At 36.2% G+C, this 22638-nt stretch overlaps 3 protein-coding genes and 1 long non-coding RNA gene across 4 annotated transcripts; 2 read left to right on the top strand and 2 right to left on the bottom strand.

The window, feature by feature from the left end:
* Positions 1-3846: 3846 nt before the first annotated feature.
* Positions 3847-4898, bottom strand: LOC108208677 (ylmG homolog protein 1-2, chloroplastic). Its single transcript, XM_017379206.2, has one exon. The coding sequence runs from the start codon at positions 4798-4800 to the stop codon at positions 4075-4077; it is 726 nt and encodes a 241-aa protein (XP_017234695.1). The 5' UTR covers positions 4801-4898; the 3' UTR covers positions 3847-4074.
* Positions 4899-5578: 680 nt separating this feature from the next.
* LOC108205477 (probable protein phosphatase 2C 5) lies at positions 5579-10465 on the top strand. Its single transcript, XM_017375452.2, has 8 exons — positions 5579-5831; positions 6239-6493; positions 6597-6768; positions 6873-7087; positions 7163-7270; positions 7357-7482; positions 7568-7800; positions 9956-10465. The coding sequence occupies exons 2-8, from the start codon at positions 6287-6289 to the stop codon at positions 10170-10172; spliced, it is 1278 nt and encodes a 425-aa protein (XP_017230941.1). The 5' UTR covers positions 5579-5831; positions 6239-6286; the 3' UTR covers positions 10173-10465.
* Positions 10466-17235: 6770 nt separating this feature from the next.
* LOC135149728 (uncharacterized) lies at positions 17236-21167 on the top strand. The gene is made up of 2 exons (XR_010287910.1): positions 17236-17418; positions 20183-21167. It is a non-coding gene; the product is annotated as an uncharacterized LOC135149728 (long non-coding RNA).
* A 271-nt stretch (positions 21168-21438) lies between these two features.
* Positions 21439-22448, bottom strand: LOC108201149 (wall-associated receptor kinase-like 20). The gene has a single exon (XM_017369454.2). It carries the CDS (start codon positions 22341-22343, stop codon positions 21702-21704), a length of 642 nt encoding a protein of 213 aa, XP_017224943.1. The 5' UTR covers positions 22344-22448; the 3' UTR covers positions 21439-21701.
* Between the last annotated feature and the right edge of the window lie 190 nt (positions 22449-22638).

Raw genomic sequence — 22638 nt, 5'->3', positions numbered from 1 at the left:
CCGTGGGTCAGGGGGAAAGAGAATTACATGGTCGATAACACGTATACTGGCATAGCAAGTGGAACGAAAGTATGTGAGCTGTTCATTCCTGGTGAGAAGCAGTGGGATATTTCTAAGGTTCATAATTTAGTTACAAATTATGACGCCAAAATTTTTTTGGCTATACCGATCCCAAGAAACCAGGTTCCAGATCGCATTGCTTGGAATTTCACCAATGATGGCAAGTATTCAGTGAAATCTGGGTATAAATTTTGGCATGATCAAAATAGTGAGCGTCAAAGAGTACCATGTAGTCCAGGATGGGTGAAGCTATGGAAGTTGGCGATTCCTCACAAATTTCGAGTCTTCTTGTGGCGTATATGCAGAAGTAATCTGCCTGTCCGTTACCAGCTGAGAGGAAAGGGTGTTCAAACGGCTATCATATGTCCACTGTGCTTGAATGATATCGAGCATCTTTTACATATTTTCTTGGATTGTTCTTTTGCTAAGAGGTGCTGGAATTTACTGGGTTTAGAGTTTGATACATCATCAGCAGAATCATGTTCTGAATGGTTGCTGCAAAGATTAGCTGAAGAGGATGGTGAGAAAATGGTGCAAGTAGCAATAGTGCTATGGGGGATTTGGTCGGCGAGGAACATGTTAGTCTGGGAAAATAAAAAAGTAACTCCGGAGAATGCAATGCAATGGAGCATAAACCAGGTGAGGCAATGGCAGGAAGTGCAGGTTGTGAGGTCGAGTAACGATGTCATAGGTATGCCAAGTCATCGACCAGAATTAGCGCTATGGAATGCTCCAGCTACAGGAAAGCTTAAAGTTAACGTGGATGCATCAGTGGTCTCAGGAGCTTCTAGCTTTGCCATTGGAATGGTTCTGCGAGATCATTTAGGTGGGTTCTGTAACGCACGCAATCTTCGAAGAGAAGGAGAGATTTCAGTTTTCGAAGCAGAAGCTTACGGTGTACTGGAGGCTATTAGGTGGGTGCATGATCTGGGAATTTCAAATGTGGAAATTGAAAGTGATTCGCTACTCACAGTTCAGGCCATTCTTCAGGGTACAACAAACTATCATGAGGTGGGAAATCTGCTATACGAAAGTCGGATACTAATCAGTGATCGCCCGGATATCTCTATAGCGTTTATTAAAAAGCAAGCCAACAAAGTAGCTCATATGTTAGCAAGGGTTCCTTGTGAGGTTAATTGCTCTAATGTTTTTCCTTCTCCTCCACAATTAGTGTTGGAGAGTATTATGTATGATGCTTTGATGAGTTAATGGAAATTTCCCAGTTCAAAAAAAAAAAAAAAAAAAAAAAACCGTACCAACAACCAAACCGAATCAAAAATCAAAGTCCAACGCGTTTTGGCTCCCGATTTTCGATTTCTAACATCGAAGATGTATTGTCATAGTTTCATCCAAAAACCAAACTGAATAATGCTCTATCTTACATGATACTAAAAGTTGCTCAATATTTAACACCAGGTCTGGCCAGCATCTTATTCTACTTTCCCGTGCCAAAAATCTTCTTTGAAATTTTTCCAAGGATTAATTTTTAAAGCATACAAATGGCAGTAAAGGACTCGGCGATCTTTTGAACATGGAAAACAGTAGTACACTACATTGAAATTTGAATATGGACTATTTATGTTCTGATTACTGATCTCCTGCAGATGCAACTATGAAATAGAGATTTGAACTCGGTAAACTACTAGTGAATGCCAAAAAAAATAAAAAATCAAGGGTAGGATCTGTACTCCGGTACTGCACTATATATCTAGGGTTCACCAGCTGGTATCAATAGCCAGAATGGAAGGACAAAGCTGTAAGAGTGCATGAGGCTTCTGATACAGTTCTCATAAAACAGCAAGTCAAGCCAAGGGAAGTCGGTATACATTTAGTAATGAAGTATCAGGCTTAGGATGGAGCGCAGAAGTGTGAAGCTGCACCTCAAGCAAGACCAAGGGAGGGAGGACAAGGATATCATGTGTTTTTTATTAGAAAAAACCCAAGTGTGGTGAACTAATACTTCAAATGAAGAAAGTTTGTCTATTATAAACGGTAAGGGGAAAGTCTGGCATAAATAGGCAAGTATTTTATACGTGTTGCGTATTATCAGATCATATACGACACAGGTGCTTTTAATTACTATATCAAGCAAACAAATGAGATGTGATACTGGGAGAGTACCCACATAATTAGGTAGCCTAGGCAACAAAGGCACAACAAATGGGCTACGTCCTTCATGTAGCTTAGTGCTTGGATGTCTGCTCCAGGGTTGGTTAGATTATACCTTTATTTCTATCGTACTACCACGTAGAAAACACCCTAATACTTTCCATATCCCAATTGTGATCAAACAATGAATAAGAGTTGACATACTGAAAGCCAAACATCAGGTTGTGGTGACCTCATACAACTCAGTCAACAGCTCTAACCACCAGGACATCATATGTTAAAATAGTCTAACCCCTCTCCTAAATGCTAAAAGCTATTCAGTCCAATGTTACAATTTGTGAGTCATGCCATGTAAAGGTAAACCAGATTTCTCGTCGCTGATCACAATTCCTTCTCATCCCGATCACCGTGGGAACTGATATACAATCCTATCCACCAAATTTGGCGACCCAGAAATCTTAAAGAATATTAAGATGACAAAAAATCAAGGTCTGAAAGACTAAAAGATATGAAGTGTAGAGGCCAACTTCTTGAGATTAGAGACAAGTCTATATAACAAGAGACCAATTGTAGCACCAAAAAAAGGGAAAAAGAGAAACAAAGCAATTCTTATCATCATCATCAAAGCAGCAATATTGTCCTATAATGTTTAACTAAAAAAAGGAATTAAAATGGGGGTCTTCGTCGAATCATCCCGGACTTGCTTAAAAGTGTCCAAAATGGATACGTGTCCGAGCGTCTGACTCAACAATATTTTGAAAATTTAACATTTTTGGCATAAAATAAGTGTTGAATCCCTGTCCAAGTGTCGAGTGTCCAACACGGGTACTTGAAACAAACTGAAGAGTTGGGGTAACTATTAACATAGTGTGAAGGAATCTGATTCAAGGGTCCATACTCCATATATAGGATACATGGGAAATGACATTCCATGTACCCCATCTTTTTTCTCTTAACATGTATGCATCTGGCCACATATATACTCCATCAGGCAAGAGTTGCTACTTGGAGATATACTAACATATCATAACTAGCCTGGACTTCAGACAGCTATAATTTGACTAAACCGAAAAATTTCTTTGGTGTCAAAATATTCCTATGCTAATGTATCATCACAAATGTAGACTCAATCAAAGTTCATGTCAAAATTCCCAAGAACTGGAGTATTAGGCAAAAAAAAAACTGAAAAAGAATGGAAAGAATCATTTGGTACTAGTCTAATTATCTACTTAAACCGTAAACAACGAAACTTCATTTCATCCTCAGGCCTAACTTCCACTCCTTTCAGCAGGTCTGAAAAAGTGCCGAAACTAAGAAAGAAAATAAGGGTATATATATGATTGGAATAGGCAGCATTATCTGGGTTCTTATTGCAACTCTATCAGGTTTTAAGGATACTGTATATTAATCTTTCAGTCAGAGTTAGACTTAGACAGGCAGTAGGTAGCTTTGCCAAACAAAAATCTTGGAACCCTGTTGTAGCCCCCTTCCTTCTCTATCGTACAAATTTTACACCATGCCAAGTCTAGGATTGCTAAATCTATTGTTTTAAGTTTATTAATGCAAATCTTAATGAGGAAAATATATGTGGGCCAAGTTTATCCTGAACTTATAATAATAACCCACAGAAAGGTAAAGATATATCACATCCTAATGGATGCATAAATATATTAAAGCTACTGAACATTCTCTTGTTTAACAAACTAGAAACGTCAAGTGCACAATAAGCACATAACAGAAAGTAGCATTCGCATAACTGCATTTACAAGTTCTATGTGATTACTTAATAACAAAATTACATCCACTAAAATTAAACCATGAAATCTTAAACAACAATAGTAAGAGTTTACAAACCTCATCCCGAACCATTAACTTCTTAACCCGATCATCACTCCATCCCTAATCTCAATAAGGCTTGTTTGATGCACCAAGAACCCCAGCAAGCGCTCCCAACACCGCAAAAGCCAAAAGTGGACTAACATCCAACGTATCGAAAAGCGGAGGAATAATATTCCTAAAAAGATTCAAATAAGGATCACACAAGTCCCGGATAGCTGACAATGGCTGACGATCCCAAGGTATATTCGGAAACCAACTCAACAACACCCTAACCATCAACACAGCACTATAAATCTCAAGCCATTTCGACATTCCAGCTGCCACAACTGTCAATGGTGTGTTCAATGCCCTCGGGCCCGTATTAATTGCTGCGAAAAACAAAGGCCCCATAGCACAAACCACATTATCCTGCACATTCTTGATACCCAAAAGCTCATCTTGACTAGGAACTGCACAAATGCCCTTCATCTTCACCAAAAAAGTTGCGATTTTCTCGGAGAAAAGCCTAGAAACTGAGAGAGCGAGAGCCAAGAGAGATGCCACAGTGCGAGTTGAGTCAGTGAGCTGAGACTGAGCTGGGTCTTGAGTGTTTGATGGAAAAGCAAAAATCTTGGATGTTCTTGAAATTGGGCAAGTGGGTTTTTCACTGAAGGGGAAAAAAACATGGGGATTAGATACACGAGATGTAAGTATATGTTTGGGGAAGTGGGTTTGGAGAGATGGGGAGGTGGAGTTGTGGCGACGGTGAGAATCGAGGGTGGGGTTTAAGAGGATTAGGGTTTGAGCGGCCATGGCAAGCAGAACAAGAAGAAGCTCTCTTGATTCTTCCAAACACTATGTGATCCTTTTGATAAATGGCTGGTTTCTCCTCTTGTGTTTTACTAATTTGTAAAATAAAAATAAAAAATTGGAGGACATTTGAGTTATTATAACCGAAAGTGTAAACATATTTATTGAAACTTAAATAACTTCTTTATTTCAATTGTGTTTGTTATTTTATATTTTAAGATGTTTGTTTAGAATATTATATAATTGTATTTGGTAGTCTTATTTACAAGATCAATTAAGATTTTTGTAATTTTAAAATATAATTTTTATTCTAAATATATTTCTTAACAATTATATATCATAATAAAAGTATATTCCGCACCTAGTACTCAGACAAATACAAAATCTAATTTCACCTTTTTACATAATTTGACTATTCCATTATTAATAAGCCTTTCATGATTTTCGTATTTTTTATAACAAAAATATCTTCTTAAATCATAAAATCAATAATACAAATTATTATTTTATACATCTTTAACATGAATTCTTGGCTTAACAATAATGTTTTTATTTTCATATTTTTAAGATAACCTAATTTATATATGATTGTGTGCAATTGAATATGACATACACCAATTTTTATATTATCAATTATCAATTAAGAATTTTTAGATTTATAATCGTAATTGTTATAAAAAAATCCACCCCACCATCATTTTAACATATTAGAAAATATTTGTCATTTTTGAAATTGCTGCCTTTTTTCGATGAAACAAGAAAGCCACTTTACTGTACTTGTAAAAGACAAAAGACATTAGTAAATAAAGTAACAATAGTCCATGAGGAAGACTTTGGTCCTAACCCCGCGATTTTCGCTTAATCACCCTCGAATTTCTCACTAAATTATATCAACATCCATTTTATCATTCTTTCCCTTTGTTTTACTGGGTGTTTTTTTGCAATCATTGTTGCTCAGTTTCTTGCTATATTTTAAGATTTTTGTTTACTGTTTTCAGTGCTTTTTGAGCTTCGATCCATTGATGCCTCTTTCTGTAAGTATGGGTTTCATTTGTGCTGCAATATGTTAGTTTCCCAGTTCTTGAACAATGTAGAATGTGTATAGAACATGTGTGTATTGTTTTTTTGTTGTAAAAATGCTATCTTTTTAATTTTAATTTGACATGTTCTTGTTGTATTGGATTTTCTTGTTTAATGCTCATGAACTAAGAAGTTGGCTTCTTTTGGGAAAGATTTAGATGGGTTGTTAAGTTTTGAGTATTGATGTGGAATTGATGATTGATGTGTTTTTTAATTTTTGTTTAGTCTTGATGTGAAAATGCAATTTTTTTTTATTCCTTCTTTGATGTATTGTTGTTATCACCATGGGTTTTGTTTGTGATTGTGAATGTTTATTGAAATTAAAAGTTGGGGTGTTTTTTCTTCTTTTGTGTGCATATAGTGGTTTGAAATTGAGATTAAGGTGATGATATGACATAGTGAAAGTAAGATGAGCCGGACTGAAGTGAAAACCAGGCCACCTCTTGTTCCACTCGGGACTTTACTTGGTCGTGAGTTGAGGAACGAAGGTGTTGATAAGCCCGCCATTAAGTATGGGCAGGCTGCTATGTCAAAGAAAGGGGAAGATTATTTTCTAATTGAGCTCAAATGCGAGAGGAATATAGAAAATTCGTCGAAGCCCTTCTCGGTTTTTGGGGTAAAGAAACTCTATGGCTGGTTATTCAAAAGCTCATTTTTTGGGATTTTGTGATAGCTACTTTGTTTCACTAATAATTGAAATGCTGAGCTCTTTTTGGTAGATTTTTGATGGGCATAATGGTATCTCTGCTGCTGTATATACAAAGGAGAATTTGCTCAACAATGTATTGACTGCCATCCCTCAGGGATTAAGTAGAGAAGAGTGGCTGCAAGCTCTACCACAGGCATTAGTTGCTGGATTTGTGAAGACTGACATTGAGTTTCAGCAGAAAGGTCTGTACCTGATTGTCTGATACCTTATTGTTAAGATATCTATATATGAATTTCTTTCACTTGTATGATATTTCTTTATCATTGTTGTTTCCTGTAAATAATAGGAGAGACATCCGGTACGACTGTTACATTTGTGGTGATTGACGAGTTGACTGTGACCGTTGCATCTGTTGGAGATTCTAGATGCATATTGGACGCACAATGTGGTGTAGTTGTATTGACAGTTGACCATAGGCTAGAAGAGAATGTAGAAGAGAGGGAACGAGTCACTGCAAGCGGAGGGGAAGTAGGCCGACTTAATGTTTTTGGCGGAAATGAGGTAATAGTTTTCCGGTAGGCGACATATGATTTTTCTTTCACCCATGTACCAGAAGCTTGAAACTTAGTTATGTAGGTTGGTCCGCTCCGCTGCTGGCCTGGTGGATTGTGTCTTTCCAGGTCAATAGGTGACACAGACGTGGGGGAGTTTATTGTCCCAGTACCTCATGTCAAGCAAGTGAAGGTGAGTATGAAACTCTGGTTTTTTTTAATCAGTCTATAGATACTAGATAGTAAGGTTGAATCTAGGTAATTTATTACTTGATTCAGCTTCCAAATGCTGGGGGAAGACTTATAATTGCATCTGATGGCATTTGGGATGCCCTGTCATCTGATATGGCTGCGCAAGCTTGCCGGGGACTACCTGCGGAGCTTTCCGCGAAGCTGGTTGTGAAGGTTAAAATCTCATTAATCCTTAAATATTCTTCCTATATTTCCTAAGTTTTTGTTATTCTTACTTATTTTGTCTTTACACTTCTAGGAGGCTCTCAGGTCAAGAGGTTTGAAAGATGATACAACCTGCCTGGTGGTTGATATTCTATCTTATGATCATCCTGTATTACCTCCAGTAGTTAGGAAAAGACAAAGTCCTCTTACTTCATTTATTTTGAGGAAAAAATCCCAGAACTTAACAAATAAAGGAACAAGCAATCTCTCAGCTGTTGGGGTAGTGGAGGAGTTGTTTGAAGAGGGTTCTGCAATGTTGGCGGAGAGGTATGTTAATACTAATGTGGTTTACATTGTAGCAGTGTACTACGAGACATATTCAGTTATATTTTAATATTAATGTGGTTTACATGTTGCAGTGTACTACGGGATATTTTCAGTTACTGTATCATACTTTTTCTAAATCCCACCCACCCACCCACCCCCACCCCAAAATAAAATAAAATTAAATAACTAAATAAAATCTTTTTGAATGTTCCAGTAGTGTCTATACACAGAGGTATTATATTGGGTGATTGCGATAAAAGCCTATTATTACGCACTTCAGAAATATGTGATTCGTCATCACTTCTTCACCTCAGTTGCTTATGGCTTGAGCGAGAGTACATCTAAATGACAAAATTTAAATTATTGAGAATGCTGCAAGCAAACAAGTTGCAAAAGTGACATTCAATGGAATAGCTACATACTAATATACACAAATCAATGGGAAACGCAGATTATGGAAGATACTTTGTTATCAAGATTAAAATATGGAGATATATAGTATATGTAAATGGTAATAACTTTCTAGTATTGAGGATCTAAATAATTCTACTTTCTCTGTAGGAATCTTTATTTTGGTAATTATCTTGGAAGTTTTGTATTTACTTGTATCACAGGTAAAGTTTTCTGTATTTAATACCCCTAGAACTCCCTCTTGCAAAGGTAGACTCTAATTACCTGGATATTGATGTTATTTGATGTGATATTAGTTGCGTATATCTCCTTGGCAGTAGGAAATCCTTGGTGCAGTGAATTTTTTACGTATAGTTTACTAAACCCTAGATCGGTTCTTCATTGTTAATTGTCTATAACCCTTTATTTATAGATCTGTCCTGCATCACACGATACAAGGTGGAAAATATTTCTGTTCTCTAAGTTATGGGGGCCGCCATTGATTAAGTATAGCTGTAACTGAAACAGTGAACTTTTTAACTTTCTTTAGGAACCCTAAAACCCTCTTGGCTATGGCAGTTGCACATAAGAGCCAGTCCCCCCCCCCCCCCCCCCCCCCCCCCCCCCCCCCCCCCCCCCCCCCCCCCCCAAGCTCGACCGTGAGAAAAAGTCTTTGGCCGAAGCCAAACCAGTTCGGGTTGTGGCAACAATGGCAAACATTGGGGTTGCGGACTAGGACTAGAGGAATCGTAGGGCTTGCAGCGTTGGAGATTCAGGGAAATGGAAGAGGGTAAAGCCATAAAGGGCAATTTTTTAGATCTTTCCAATGCCGGATTTTAATCTGGCTTAGTATTCCCATCGAAGATATTCAATAGTTAGTGGCATGAGTTAGCATGGTGTTTATTAATCAGAAGATGGCTAACACCTAGAAGTCTGAAATCAGTAAGTTTTGTCTTATGCCGGCACTTGCAATCAGTTGATTAAGAACACAAAAATCATGAAGGATATTTATATATATTTATTATTACTAATTAGGAATTTTATTCAATTATATGGAAAGATTCGATACGAGACAGTTTTAGGATTAGGGAAGTACGATTGATTTAGGTCTATATTAATTTTTCCCTTATTCTGATTATTGACATCCATAATAATGCTGTGGAGCAGCGATTACCTGTGTAAAGTTACATTTATACTTTTACATATCATGTATATTGGACTAGGATGAGTAAAAAGATTGTTAAATTCTTAGACTACCAATAACTCTACATAATCTGTGGTTATGGTTAGTTACAGAAATTTGAATACACACACACCCATGCCTCCACCATGGATTAAATCACCAACCTCTTGGTTGTAACCAAGAGAAGAGGGGTACCCACTTTGATTACAACGTGGTGGATAATCTACATTGTCATTGATGATGACCTGATGATTCTTATCTCATCTTGCTGAAAAGCACTGCATAAGCTTCTGATGGTTACAAACACATGAAGGGATAATTTTTAACAATGATACTATATTGTGAAGAATTTTAGAAACCGAAAATTAGAAGCATTACTAGTTTTCATCTAGTTCATACATTGATTCCTTAAGATGGCTTCCTATGCCATTTATAGTAATTGGCATTTATATGGTGACGGTTATTTTTACTGTATCTTGTGATCACTTCTATAATCTGGTATGTTTTATAACTTCAGCTGAATCAAATGTCGCATTTCTGCTTACCTTGGTGTGTGGTATTCGGCTCGTCTCTTTGTTGCAGGTTAGGTAAAGACTCCCATCTGGATCCAAACTCTGGGCTTGCCAAATGCGCAATATGCCAAGTGGATCAACCATCAAGTGATTGTAACTCTGACAACTCTGAGACCATCTTCTTGTCTGCCAAACCCTTGGAAGGTCCTATCCTGTGCACCAACTGTCTAAAAAAGAAAGATGCCATGGAAGGAAAACGGGCGACCACTTCAACACAGGCTGCATAATTTTATTTATTGATTTTATCACTACCGCCAGTGACTATGTAGACCTGGCAGTTTGAGCACCTAGATTTTCATCTATAGAAGCATGAAATGATGAAGTAGAGATATAGAGTATTGATAGATGTTGGTAGATCCGGTGAGTCTGTTCATTATGATGTGTGCGATGCTGTTAGATTGACTGACCATGTACAGATATATGCTATCTGATACTCATACATTTGATAGTTTGATTGTCAGCAACTTAAAATGCAAGTAAAAGTCAGTGGTTGTGAAATGAAACTACCAAGTTGGAAGAAGATTCTCAGTGTTAGAATCTTGCCTTTTTGTTAGCATGTAAATAAACACCGGAGACTGTTAAACAATTCAAAACATATCGTTTAACCGTCTCCGGTTAAACATATAATTCAAAACTTATATAATCTTAACAGTGTTAACGATTACACCATTGCTTTTGAATTACAAAACATAAAACGTGGGTTCATCCCATATTAACGATGTTAAGATTATATAAGTTTTTTTATAAACGCAACTTAGTGTTACATTTTTGTCTTTTCAAAAGTGCAAAACGTCACTGCGCGTGACGTCTTCTCCATTAGTACTAAACGCGAGTCTAAGTGCTTTTGTAGAGTGACAGAGTGGGCTTTTTTTTTTGGATAGTGACAACTGGGTCATTCAGTGTCAAAATCATGACACTAAGGGCCATTTCTCTGTAGGACATAATTAAGGGCTTATAAGGGGTTTATATTTTTAAATGTATATTTTTATAAAAAATTTAAATATAAATGTCAAAAAAAAGTGTTTCATATTCATTGTGGCAAAAAGTAAGAGCTTTTTTTAGAAAAAAAAATGAATTTTATGTATTTTTCTCCACAAATAAGTCCTTATTTTTTAAAAATAAGATTAAACAAATGGTCACATAATTTGAAGTTAATTACAATGCGTTGCGTATCTGCTAACCGCTCAAAGAGACGCTTTCATTTGTATTGGGAAATCTACTAAGATTTTTTTATTTTTTTTTGTTTTTGCTAATATCAATTTCTTATAATAGAACCCATGATTTCTCATGGTTGATTTTGTTTTTTTACATGTTTCAAATCAAAACATATAAAAAGATATTAGCTCCATAATAATGAAAACGTTCAGTTTTTCTACATGTTTCGATTAAGAAGGCACCAACATTAGTAGCACCTCAGCTCTTATTGTATTGGAAACTCTCATGCAATGAGGTGAATCATCACAAAATTCATAACTACGGAAACAAAGTCCAAGATTAATACACATGGTACCAAGAAACCATCATGCAACGAACAAGATCTTCTTCCAAGATACAGCACACAACAAACTTTGAGGACTGCCGGAAAACTGACACCTTGCCACTCCTTTCTGCGCCAAGATTTCTGATCATGACCCGTCAATGGCCGCGGAAATGAGAATCTCCACTAGGGGGTGCCGGCCACTGCAACTCAATGCCATAGTTCCAGGAATCAAAGGGGGCGTTGGATCTCATTTCCACCACTGAAGTATACGCAGTACAGCCTCCAACTCTAACTCGAATCCTGCGTGAAGTAATAGATGCATCTTTCAGGAAACTATTGTTGGAAGTTTGTCATTTTGAGCACCAATTTGATTTGAGTGAGGCTCGGCTACATGCTCGTGGCGGGTTATGCTTGGATTATGTTCTCCTCCGAGAGAGCTTTCCAATGCATGTTTATTCACTCAAAACAACTAAGGAATGGATGAGTTATGATGATCCAAAGTTGCTTCCTTGGTAGTGGAAAATTGGAAAAGAAAGCTAGTATCCTACATAGAAAAGAATATGGGCCTTTAATGGCTTTATATAGTAGAACACTTATGTAGTATTTAACTTGTGTTAGTGTGTTATGCTCCACCACCTACGTGCGCGCAAGAGGGTGCAAATTGTGAGATTTCGAGGCAAATTTCGTGGCTTCGCAAGCCTCGGGCTTTTCCGCGTGTGCGACCTGCGAACACGAATGCAGCAATATCTGGGCCCGAAGGATTACGAACTAGTTTTGCTGAATTTATTTTTCCACTGGGCACACAGCCTCTCGCATCCAAAAACCCTAGCCGCGTCGGTGATAGTTCTTAGTCTTGTTCTGGTTCGTCGAATCGTCAATCTGTTTTATCCTTCGTTTATTTTCTGTCTCCTTACATTCTTCTGGTTTTGTATGCTTTGCACATACGTCCACAGTTTTGATCTATTGCACAGATTGTACAACAATCTTAAAGCGTATTTTTACATTTGTTTTCGTGATTGATTTGGCTGTTGATCCCAACGCACTGGTTAATCCAGATGGGGGTCAGACACAGCAGTTGCAGGCTAACCCCAACGCTCTATGCATCCAAAACTCAAAACTCAGTGGAAACACAAACATACACAAATCAAAAGTAGTGATTTTCACATATCAACAACGAGGGGCACTATATAAACCCACTCGGACAAGGGAGCAAAAACAAAGCCTGTACTTTTAGATAATCACAATCCTGTATATTTGATCCATAATTCTGCTCCTAATATGTTTCCCAACATGCAATCTGATCCTGAATCACCTTCGGTGATTCACCTGAGGAGGGAGCTGAAAGTATTCAATTTAAAGGGCAAATTATTTTAAATGAAAATGATCAATTTAAATGATTACGATCCCGGTGACAGCATTTATCTTTATATGCACCTGCTATTAGATGATGACTGCAGTAAAACCCATGTTCTTTCTCAATTGCAGTGCAGCTGGTACAATATCTTACATTCATTCGTAATGATGTTGTGGTAGTTTTATTGCGTTTATTTGTAATTTCAGTGAAGGATGGCATAGTATCTATCACTTCCTTGGTACATCATTATTATAGAATGTTTGCTGAAAGAAACATTTTGCTTTATTTGTACAAATATTAACTTGAGTTTTCTGTATTATCGCTTGTATAAATTTTTATCGTGCTTTATAGTGCTTGTGATATTCTAGTATCATAATTTGTTGTCTATAGAAATCAATTTGCTTTCTTTGTATAAATATTATAATTTGAGTTTTTTATTGTATCCCTTGTATAAATATTTAGTGTACTTTATTATGCTTGTAATTCAATCTTAGGTATTTGTATTCTAGTATCATAATTTGTTGTCAATACTCATTCATATTGGACCAAACATTGTGAGTTTGATATCTTATGTGGACACATATTTTTTACATAAATCCGATGTGGCCCGGTCTGATTCGGCAAAAATCCGGATTTAAACCCGATCTGAACAAAAGCGCGGCCCGATCCGGATAAAAGCCTTGCCCGATCAGGCTTGGATAAAGCCCAAATTATGTGTTTTAATAAATATTCAAATGAAACTTTGAATAAATTATGTTTTATACAAAATTATCTTAAAAATAAAATTGTATATTATTACTTCAAAAAAATCAAAATTATAAATATATAAATTATTTGAAAAAAATCTTTCGGTCCGATCCGGCCGGATTAATCGGAGCATTAATTCGAAACAATTTAATTCATTTAAAAATAATATATAATTCAATTTAGCTATTACATAATTTTCAAAAATAACTTTAAATATAATTAGGGTAATATTGACACATATCATACGTGATATTTTCATACATAATATTTAGGTGGTTTAGCCTAATAATAACTACTACTTGCACTTAGAATTAGTACCTGCTTGCTACTGCTATTACATACCAGCTACTGCTATTACATTTATGATAAATACAAGAATAGCTATTATAAAGCGTTGGGAGATTGAATAGCAGAACAATGTCCCTGCCCCAAACCATTAACGAATTGACTACTCATTAATATTTAGGCAAGGAAAAATATGTGTAATCAAATTCTAAGTTTTTAGGTCTACAGTGGCAATTTATATATATGTGGATACAAAATCTCATAGCTGGGCTTAATAAATGTTTAGAAGAGTAAACACTCAACTGCATCTAAAGTCAGACAATCACAAGTGTAAACCCGTCAATTCTTCAACAAGTATCCTTGAAATAGAAGTTGTGATAGTGAGTGTTGGTCAATTTGTTTGTTCCTGGTAAAGTCTCTGGATGGTCCATCAAATGACCTTCATAAAACAAAAATAGAAGCTCGTATAGAATAGCATCCCCAGCTGGATCTGTTGTGAAGCGTGCCGCAACCTCCTTTCCAACAGCTTGGATATGTCTAAAAAGATAATTATTTAAATCTAAGGGTTTAAAATGTAAATTATCTAATTTCTGAGAGTTTAAAATGCAAGAAATTCATTTTAAAATGCCTAAAAAGGCAATTATTAAAATTTAAGGGTTTAAAATGCAAATTATCCAACTCTAAGAGTTTAAAAGGCAAGAAATTCATTTTAGCATTAGGCGCGTAAGCTATAGCGCCAGAGTATAGAAACAGACACGTCCCATACAAACTTGGGCAGTGCCGGATCCAGCTCCGAAAGTAAGGGAGGTCGTATACGATATTTTGTAACGATGATTAACTTGAATAAACACAGGAAATTTTTTTTAATATTCAATTATGTAATTCTTTACCGTTTCACAACATTAATAATTTATGTGATAAAATAGAAAGCAAAAAATTTAATATTCAGATTATGTAATTTTTTACCGTTGCACGACATTATGTAACATTTAACGGGGTCGACTGACCCCTCTTGCCCCTATCAGGATCCGCCTCTGAACTTGGGAGAGGGATACTTAATAATCTTCATTTCTCTCTCAAACTCGTAGCGAGAGATGAAGTTTTTCAGGTTTCTCCGCGTGTTGAGTTCGCAGATAGGTATAATGTTAATTGTATTTATTTCCATTTTACCGAATTAAATGGCTTTTCTGTCGGCTTAGGGATTTTCATACTGCCCCTTATATTTAATAAGAGATGCAGGTGCTTCTACTACAAACATGTTGATCATATTCTTTTCAAGGTTTTTAGAATGAAACACCAAAAAAGAATAAAGAATACACATGGAAGAATAAGAAGTCAAGGCAGTATAATACAGAGAGCAAAGAGCTAAGTTTGGAAAGTTAAAAACCACGGGGTTTTCAACTGCATTGTTAAATAAGCTTCAAAAATTAGAAAGAGCTTGTGTAGTTTGTATTTTCTTGTCTTCTGCTGAATACATACGTATGCAATGTTTTAGTTCTTAATACATTTGTTTAACTTTCCCGTAATTTAGACAGACCTTGCTACCACGTGCATGCTAGTTTATAAATTAAAATTTTGTTTAGATCTGTTAATTCTTTTTGCGTAGTATGATGTATTATGTTATTATTTCTAGTGGCTTAGACTAGTATGAGAAAAATATTTTGCATTTAGATTTGTAATTATTGTGAACTACTGAATTGGTAATATGTGATGTTTGTTTAAGTATAATGTTGTTAGTGAGGGTATGAAATGCTAATGGTTGATTGATGTGGAAGTTTTTTAAGTTGAATTTGTTATAATATGTTATTATTGATGGAGTTGTTTTGCCTTAGGCAACTTCGAGTTTTTCATCTAATTGAGGCAGAGGTAACATATGATAAGGCGGACTGGATTTCTCGTTTTCCCGAAAGTGGAACTTGTCTTGAGTCTCTGATTATTTACTGTGTTAAATGCCCTATCAATTTTGATGCATTGGAGAATTTGGTGGCGAGGTCACCATCTTTGAAGAAACTTAGAGTGAACAGATTTGTTACACTAGAGCAGCTTTACCGAGTGATGATTCGTGCCCTACAATTGACTCATTTGGGGACAGGCTCCTTTAGTCCCTCAGAAAATACTTGTGACCAGGGGCCGGATCTTGTAAGTGCCTTTGCTGCTTGCAGATTATTAGTTTGCCTTTCTGGGTTTAGAGAAATTGTACCAGATTATCTACCTGCAGTGTACTATGTGCTAAGTGCTAACATCACTTCGCTTGACTTTAGCTATGCAAATATCACCGCAGCTAACTTAAACCAGTCATAAGAAATTTCCATAAGCTACATAATTTTTGGGTACCCGCTGAAGCACTGAGATCTTCAATCTTTATTTTATCTTTGGATCTGTTCATTTAATTTTAAATCTGAAGTGAATTTTTGGTGTCTACAGGCACTAGATTCTATACGTGATGAAGGATTACATGTAGTGGCTGCTACTTGTAAGGATCTTTGAGAGCTTCGGGCATTCCCTTTAGATGCTGCAGAGGGTAACAAAGGTACTGTTTCTGATGTGGGTGCAAGAAATTACAGTCTATTTTGTATTTCTGTCCGCAGATGACTAATGCTGCTGTGGTATCCATGTCGAGTAACTGTACAGATCTTGAAGTATTCCAACTTTGTATGACTGGGCAATACCATCCGGACCATATTACTGGAGAGAACTAATGGATGAGGGTTTACTTACTGACAGGGCTTTCAGTTATATTGGATAATATGGAAAATGGGTTAAATATCAAATTGGTCACTGAAGTGGAGGTCGTATATCACTTTGCTCACTAATTTTATCGGGGTCTCATTTCAATCATTAAAGTCACAATAAATATAAATCAAGTACCTCCAAATTTCAGTTCAAAGAGTAAAAATATTATTTAGAGAGTTTGACACATTATTTCCGAATACTACCACAACCAATTAAAAGGTTATGACTTCTAGTATTTATGATAATATATTCGGATTTTATCAATTTTGTTTAGTATTTATTTTTAATTAAAACAAAAAAATGTATTAATATAATAAAAAGTAAATAGTAAATAAAATTTAAAAAATCTAAATATATTATCATAAATAGTAGAAGTCATAACCTTTTACTTGGTTGTAGTAGTATTCAAAAATAATGTGTCAAACTCTATAAATAATATTTTTACTCCTTAAACTAAAATTTGGAGGCACTTAATTGATATTTATTGTGACTTTAATGACTGAAATGAGACCCCGATAAGATTAGTGAGAAAAGTGATATATGACCTCCACTTCAGTGACCACTTTGATATTTAACCCTATGAAAAATTGGTGCAAACATTGTCATTTGCTTTTGTTGGAGATAGTGACAATATAAAAGAGACAGTCAACATGATACACCTATACGACTTTTTTTCCCAAGTAACCTTGGCTAGCCTTTCTCCGTGTGAAACTCAGCATGAAATTATGTCAGCATCCCACACAAAGTGCCTAAAAGTCCATTTGGTTAATCTGTTCCGTGATGGCACTGTGTCTGAAATGGTTGACCTTGAGGTTCCAATTATCATCAAGGAGGAGATTCTAAAGCTTAATCTAAAACTTGGCCACAAATTTAGGTATTGGTTCTCCAAATCAATTGATTTTTTTCGCTTCTAGAAAATATCCTCCGTACAGATCTTGAAGCTTAAATTAAATCGCTAGAGATTGAATGTTGATTGTGATAATATACACGTACATATTACGATACATAAGCAATTGGATGAAGTATGTGCCATAAAAAACAACTGCAGTCTGCAGAACTCTGGTTCTTCATCCACTCTATACATACTTTCTCCCTGCACGTTACTTCTTCGATTGATATATGTTGCAACAAATAATTAAATTCTATATTGTAACTAATCATATAGTACTTCATGTAGTAATACAGGCCATGTAATTGGCCTCGACATACACTCAGAGTCCATCTATGGATGTCTACTCAATAGTACTTCAAATAGTCTTTCTGGTCTCCGTTATCTTGAGAGTTTGAATCTCGCTTATAACTACTTTGATTCCTCGAAGTTTCCAGCTGGGATATTCAGCCTTACCAGTTTGACATATTTTAATGTCAACTGCTGGTTTTAGTGGAGAATTTCCAAGTTCCATTGCCAATCTTACTCGACTTGTTTACTTGGATTTTTCGGCCAAAAATTTTTCTGGTATCATCTCTTCCACTCACTTTCAAAATCTTGTTAATTTGGAATTTATGGACCTAGGATCAAACTTATTGAGCGGGACTATTCCATCAAGTTTGTTTGCTCTCCCTTCAATACGGAAGCTTTTCCTCTCTTACAACAGCTTTCACGGATCAGTGCCAAACTTTACAAACACAAACTTTTCTCAGTTGCAAACGATGTACGCAAGTTGGAACAATCTGAGTGGATCAGTTCCCATTTCTCTATTTGATCTTAAAAATTTTAGCCGTTCAACTCTGTCTCATAACAAACTTAGTGGTGAATTTCAGCTACAAAATCTCCATAGACTTAGTAATCTTACATATTTCAACCTCTCATTCAACAACCTGTCAGTAGACATAAGGCACGACAAATCAAGCACGACATAAGGCTCAAAGAATTGAAACTGGCTTCTTGCGGACTGCAACAGTTTCCTGACTTGAGATACCTCCCAAATCTAATCACTCTAGACCTTGCAGAAAACCAAATTTTTGGAGATATACCATACTGGATCTGGAATGTAGGAAATGGAGGTCTTCAATTTTTAAATCTTTCCGTAAACAAGCTTGAGAAACTCCAGAAGCCTTATGTTATTCATGATGTATCTTCTATTGACTTGCGCTGCAACACCTATGCGGGGAAGTGCCAATACCACTGAGAGATGTTTACTTCATAGATTACTCTAACAATTTCTTCAGTTCAATCCCTTCTCAATTTAATCTGACATCTGCCATATTCTTCTCTGTTTCAAGCAATAGACTCAGTGGAACTATCCCCGTGTCAATTTGTAGTGGTACTAACCTAAAAGTTCTTGATCTGTCCAACAATTGTTTGACTGGTAATATACCATCATGTTTATTTGAATTAGGCGAGAATCTAGGTGTACTAAAACTTGGGAATAACAGTCTCACTGGAAATTTATCTAGTATATTTAGTAATGATTGTGGTTTAGAAACTCTAGATCTACATGGAAATCTCTTAGAAGGGAGTGTTCCAGAATCTTTGGCAAACTGTGCCACGCTAGAGGCGCTAAACCTCAGCAACAACCGGATAAATGATAAATTCCCACGCTTTTTAAAAAATCTTCAAATCTATGATATAGGATTTCCACTTCACTGGGAATATTCTGTTACAAAATTTCCCAGTTTGGAAAGCTATGAGGGATGGTAGGAATGATGTCAATGTTCTTGGTTTCGAGTCTTTGAGGTTTGGTGGTTCACGGAAGACTTACCAAGATGCTGTCACAATTAGCATTAAAGGGCAACGGTTGGATCTTGTGAAGATATTGAATATCTACACCTCTATTGATATCTCAAACAATCGTTTTGAAGGAAATATACCACACACAATTAGTGAGCTTAAGTCCCTCAGTTCTTTTAATATGTCACATAATACGTTGTCAGGCTCAATTCCAAATTCCTTTGGAACCATAAAAGTGCTTGAAACATTAGACCTTTTGGTAAACATGCTAACTGGAAAAAAACCCTTGGAGCTAGGAGATATATCTTTCCTTAAGGTTTTGGACTTGTCATATAACCAACTCAGTGGGAAAATTCCTACGGGTAGCCAAATTCAGACCTTTCCAGAGGCTTCTTTTGAAGGTAACAAAAAATTATGCGGGCCTCCATTGCATATAAACTGCATTAGAATTCTATTTATGACAGCTGCTTATGACGATGGGGATTCTGGTGACAGCTAAAGTGGGAGTTTATTGCCCCCGAAGTTGGTTTTGTTGTCGGCCTGGGCATTGTCATACTTCCCCTTATATTTTACGAGGGATGGAGGTCCTTTTATTATGAACGTGTAGATCATATTCTTTTCAAGGTTTTTAGAGGAAATCGCCAAAAGAAAAATATTCGTGGAAGAGTACGAAGTCAATACAGTAGAATTCAGAGAGCGAGGAGCTAAGTTTGGAAAGTAAGAAACCACAGGTTTCTCAGCTGCATTTGTACTTTTCAAAATTACAAAAGACATTGCATAGTTTGTGTTTTGTTGTCTTTCCTGCATAAGCATCTGTATTTAAGCAATGTTTATTTTCTTAGATATGTCTTTTATAGTAAATCATATCTGGAAAGTTGTTTAATTGCTAATAATGAATCCTCTCATTTTGTGTTGCTCTTGGTTTTCTAAATGCTAATAATGATTGTTGACCTTCTGTTTGCTAAAGGCCTTGATCAACCCCGTCTGTATTATCCCTGCAAAGGTTCCATATCAGAGGAGTAGTCTGAGTTCATGTTTTCCCAGAAGATTGTTGCGCCTGCCATTGTCTCCGGTATTATATATTTAAAATTGAGATAAAAGGGGATGTAGGGTGAGAGTCAGGACTCAGGATTTGAGACATCCTTAATCAAGGTATTATTAGTTTTAATGTTTGATTAATATATATCATATATAGTTTATTAGAAATTATCTTTCAGCATTGTATTTCACGGAAGACATTATAGTATATTCCACTAAATAAAATTACAAAAATCTCTTTGTCAGTAATTCCTTGTATTATTTAAAAGACCCCAATCATTGAAGCTAGAATAAATGTACCACTTGGACAACAACTCCAAACCAGCATAGATAAACTAGCTGAGAGTTCGAGCTAAGGAGTTTGAGATGGCAGTTTATGTTCTCTCTTTGCTTGGTTTCTTCATCCTGTTACAGCGTGTCTTTGCTCAGCCAACTGCTAATGCAGGTACAAACTTTTCATGCTTCTCTGAATCGCCTGTTTCCTGTCAAACATATCTTAGTTACAGAGCAAGGCCATCCGATTATATGAACATAGGAAATATATCGGACCTGTTTGGAGTTAGCCGCTTGAGTATTGTCATAGCGAATAACCTATCTTCAGATGATGTCAAGCTAAAACATAGTGCAAAACGTCATTGCGCGTGACGTCTTCTCCGTTAGTACTAAACGCGAGTCTAAGTGCCGTTGTAGAGCGATAGAATTGGGCTTTTTTTTGGATCGTGACAACTGGGTCATTCAGTGTCAAAATCATGACACTGAGGGCTATTTCTCAATTAAGGGCTTATCAAGAGTTTATATTTTTAAGTGTATATTTTTATAAAAAATTTAGATATAAATGTAAAAAAAAAAAAAGTGTTTCATATTCATTGTGGCAAAAAATAAGAGCTTTTTTCAGGAAAAGAAAATGAATTTCATGTACTTTTCTCCAAAAATAAGTCATTTTTTAAAAATAAGATTAAACAAATGGTCACATAATTTGGAGTTAATTACAATGTGTTGCGTATCTGCTAACCGCTCAAAGAGACGCTTTCATTTGTATTGGCAAATCTACTAAGATTTTTTGTTCTTTTTTGTTTTTGCTAATTTTCCATGATCAATTTCTTATAATAGAACCCATGATTTCTCATGGTTAATTTTGTTTTTTACATGTTTTAAATCAAAACATATAAAAAGATATTAGCTCCATAATAATGAAAACGTTCAGTTTTTCTACATGTGTTTCGATTAAAAAGGCACCATAGTAGCACCTCAGCTCTTATTGTATTGGAAACTCTCATGCAATGAGGTGAATCATCACAAACTCCAAGATTAATACACATGGTATCAAGAAACCATCATGCAACGAACAAGATCTTCTTCCAAAATACAGCACACAACAAACTTTGAGGACTGCCGGAAAACTGACACCAAGCCACTCCTTTCCGCGCCAAGATTTCTGATCTGACCCGTCAATGGCCGCGGAAATGAGAATCTCCACTAGGGGGTGCCCACTGCAACTCAATGCCATAGTTCCAGGAATCAAAGGGGGCGTTGGATCTCATTTCCACTACTGAAGTATACGCAGTACAGCCTCCAACTCTAACTCGAATTCTGTGTGAAGTAATAGATGCATCTTTCAGGAAACTACAGCAAAGTGTGTTTCTGCATCCACTCCCCTCCACAGATTGTTCTTCAAACAGCTTACAAACGCTGTTGGAAGAGCAGTTCAAGGGAGAAAGCAAAATGTTGTCAGAGCAGTTAAATAACATTACAGTGTTACGCGTTGATATGTTGAAGGGAGAGTTATCATTGAGCAATAAGCCCCCTTGAGGGAGATCAGAAGACTGACACATGGGATTCTGTATAGAGGGTGGTCTTATTATGAGCTTGTAAGAACTAGGGTTTATGCTAAGGATTTTGTAGTAAAATCCTTGAGCTGACAAGAACTCTAAACTGCCATTATTACAGTAAATCCTGTATTTTGGGTCTCCACAGTTATCACTAGTGCTAAGTGGGTATGGTACATCCATGCTGCCACATTTCGGGCAAGCTTCAAATGTGGATACCAAACTTAGGAGAATGAGAGAAATATGAATCAATTTGACAGCCATGGCTAAAATGAAGCCTACAAGAACAAGGAGAGTTGAAAGACTAGCAACCTATTTATACACATCTAAAGCCAAATTCACAACAATAAACATTATGTCCTTCTCGAGCATTTCGGACTCTTCAGATAAGCTCTTAGCTCTAAATTTAAAGAATATATTAAAATTTTCAAAATGGGCTCCTAATGACTCTTTCAAAATCCAAGAACTTAGTCCCTCTCCTCTTTTTTTAAAGAGCATCTAGGTGCCCTTAACTTATTATCATTGAATATAATATTCATTTTTTTATTCACGTTTCTAT

This window comes from Daucus carota, chromosome 1 (assembly GCF_001625215.2).
Source record: "Daucus carota subsp. sativus chromosome 1, DH1 v3.0, whole genome shotgun sequence".
Classification (NCBI taxonomy): domain Eukaryota; kingdom Viridiplantae; phylum Streptophyta; class Magnoliopsida; order Apiales; family Apiaceae; genus Daucus; species Daucus carota.
This window is presented reverse-complemented; position numbering and strand designations above follow the sequence as displayed.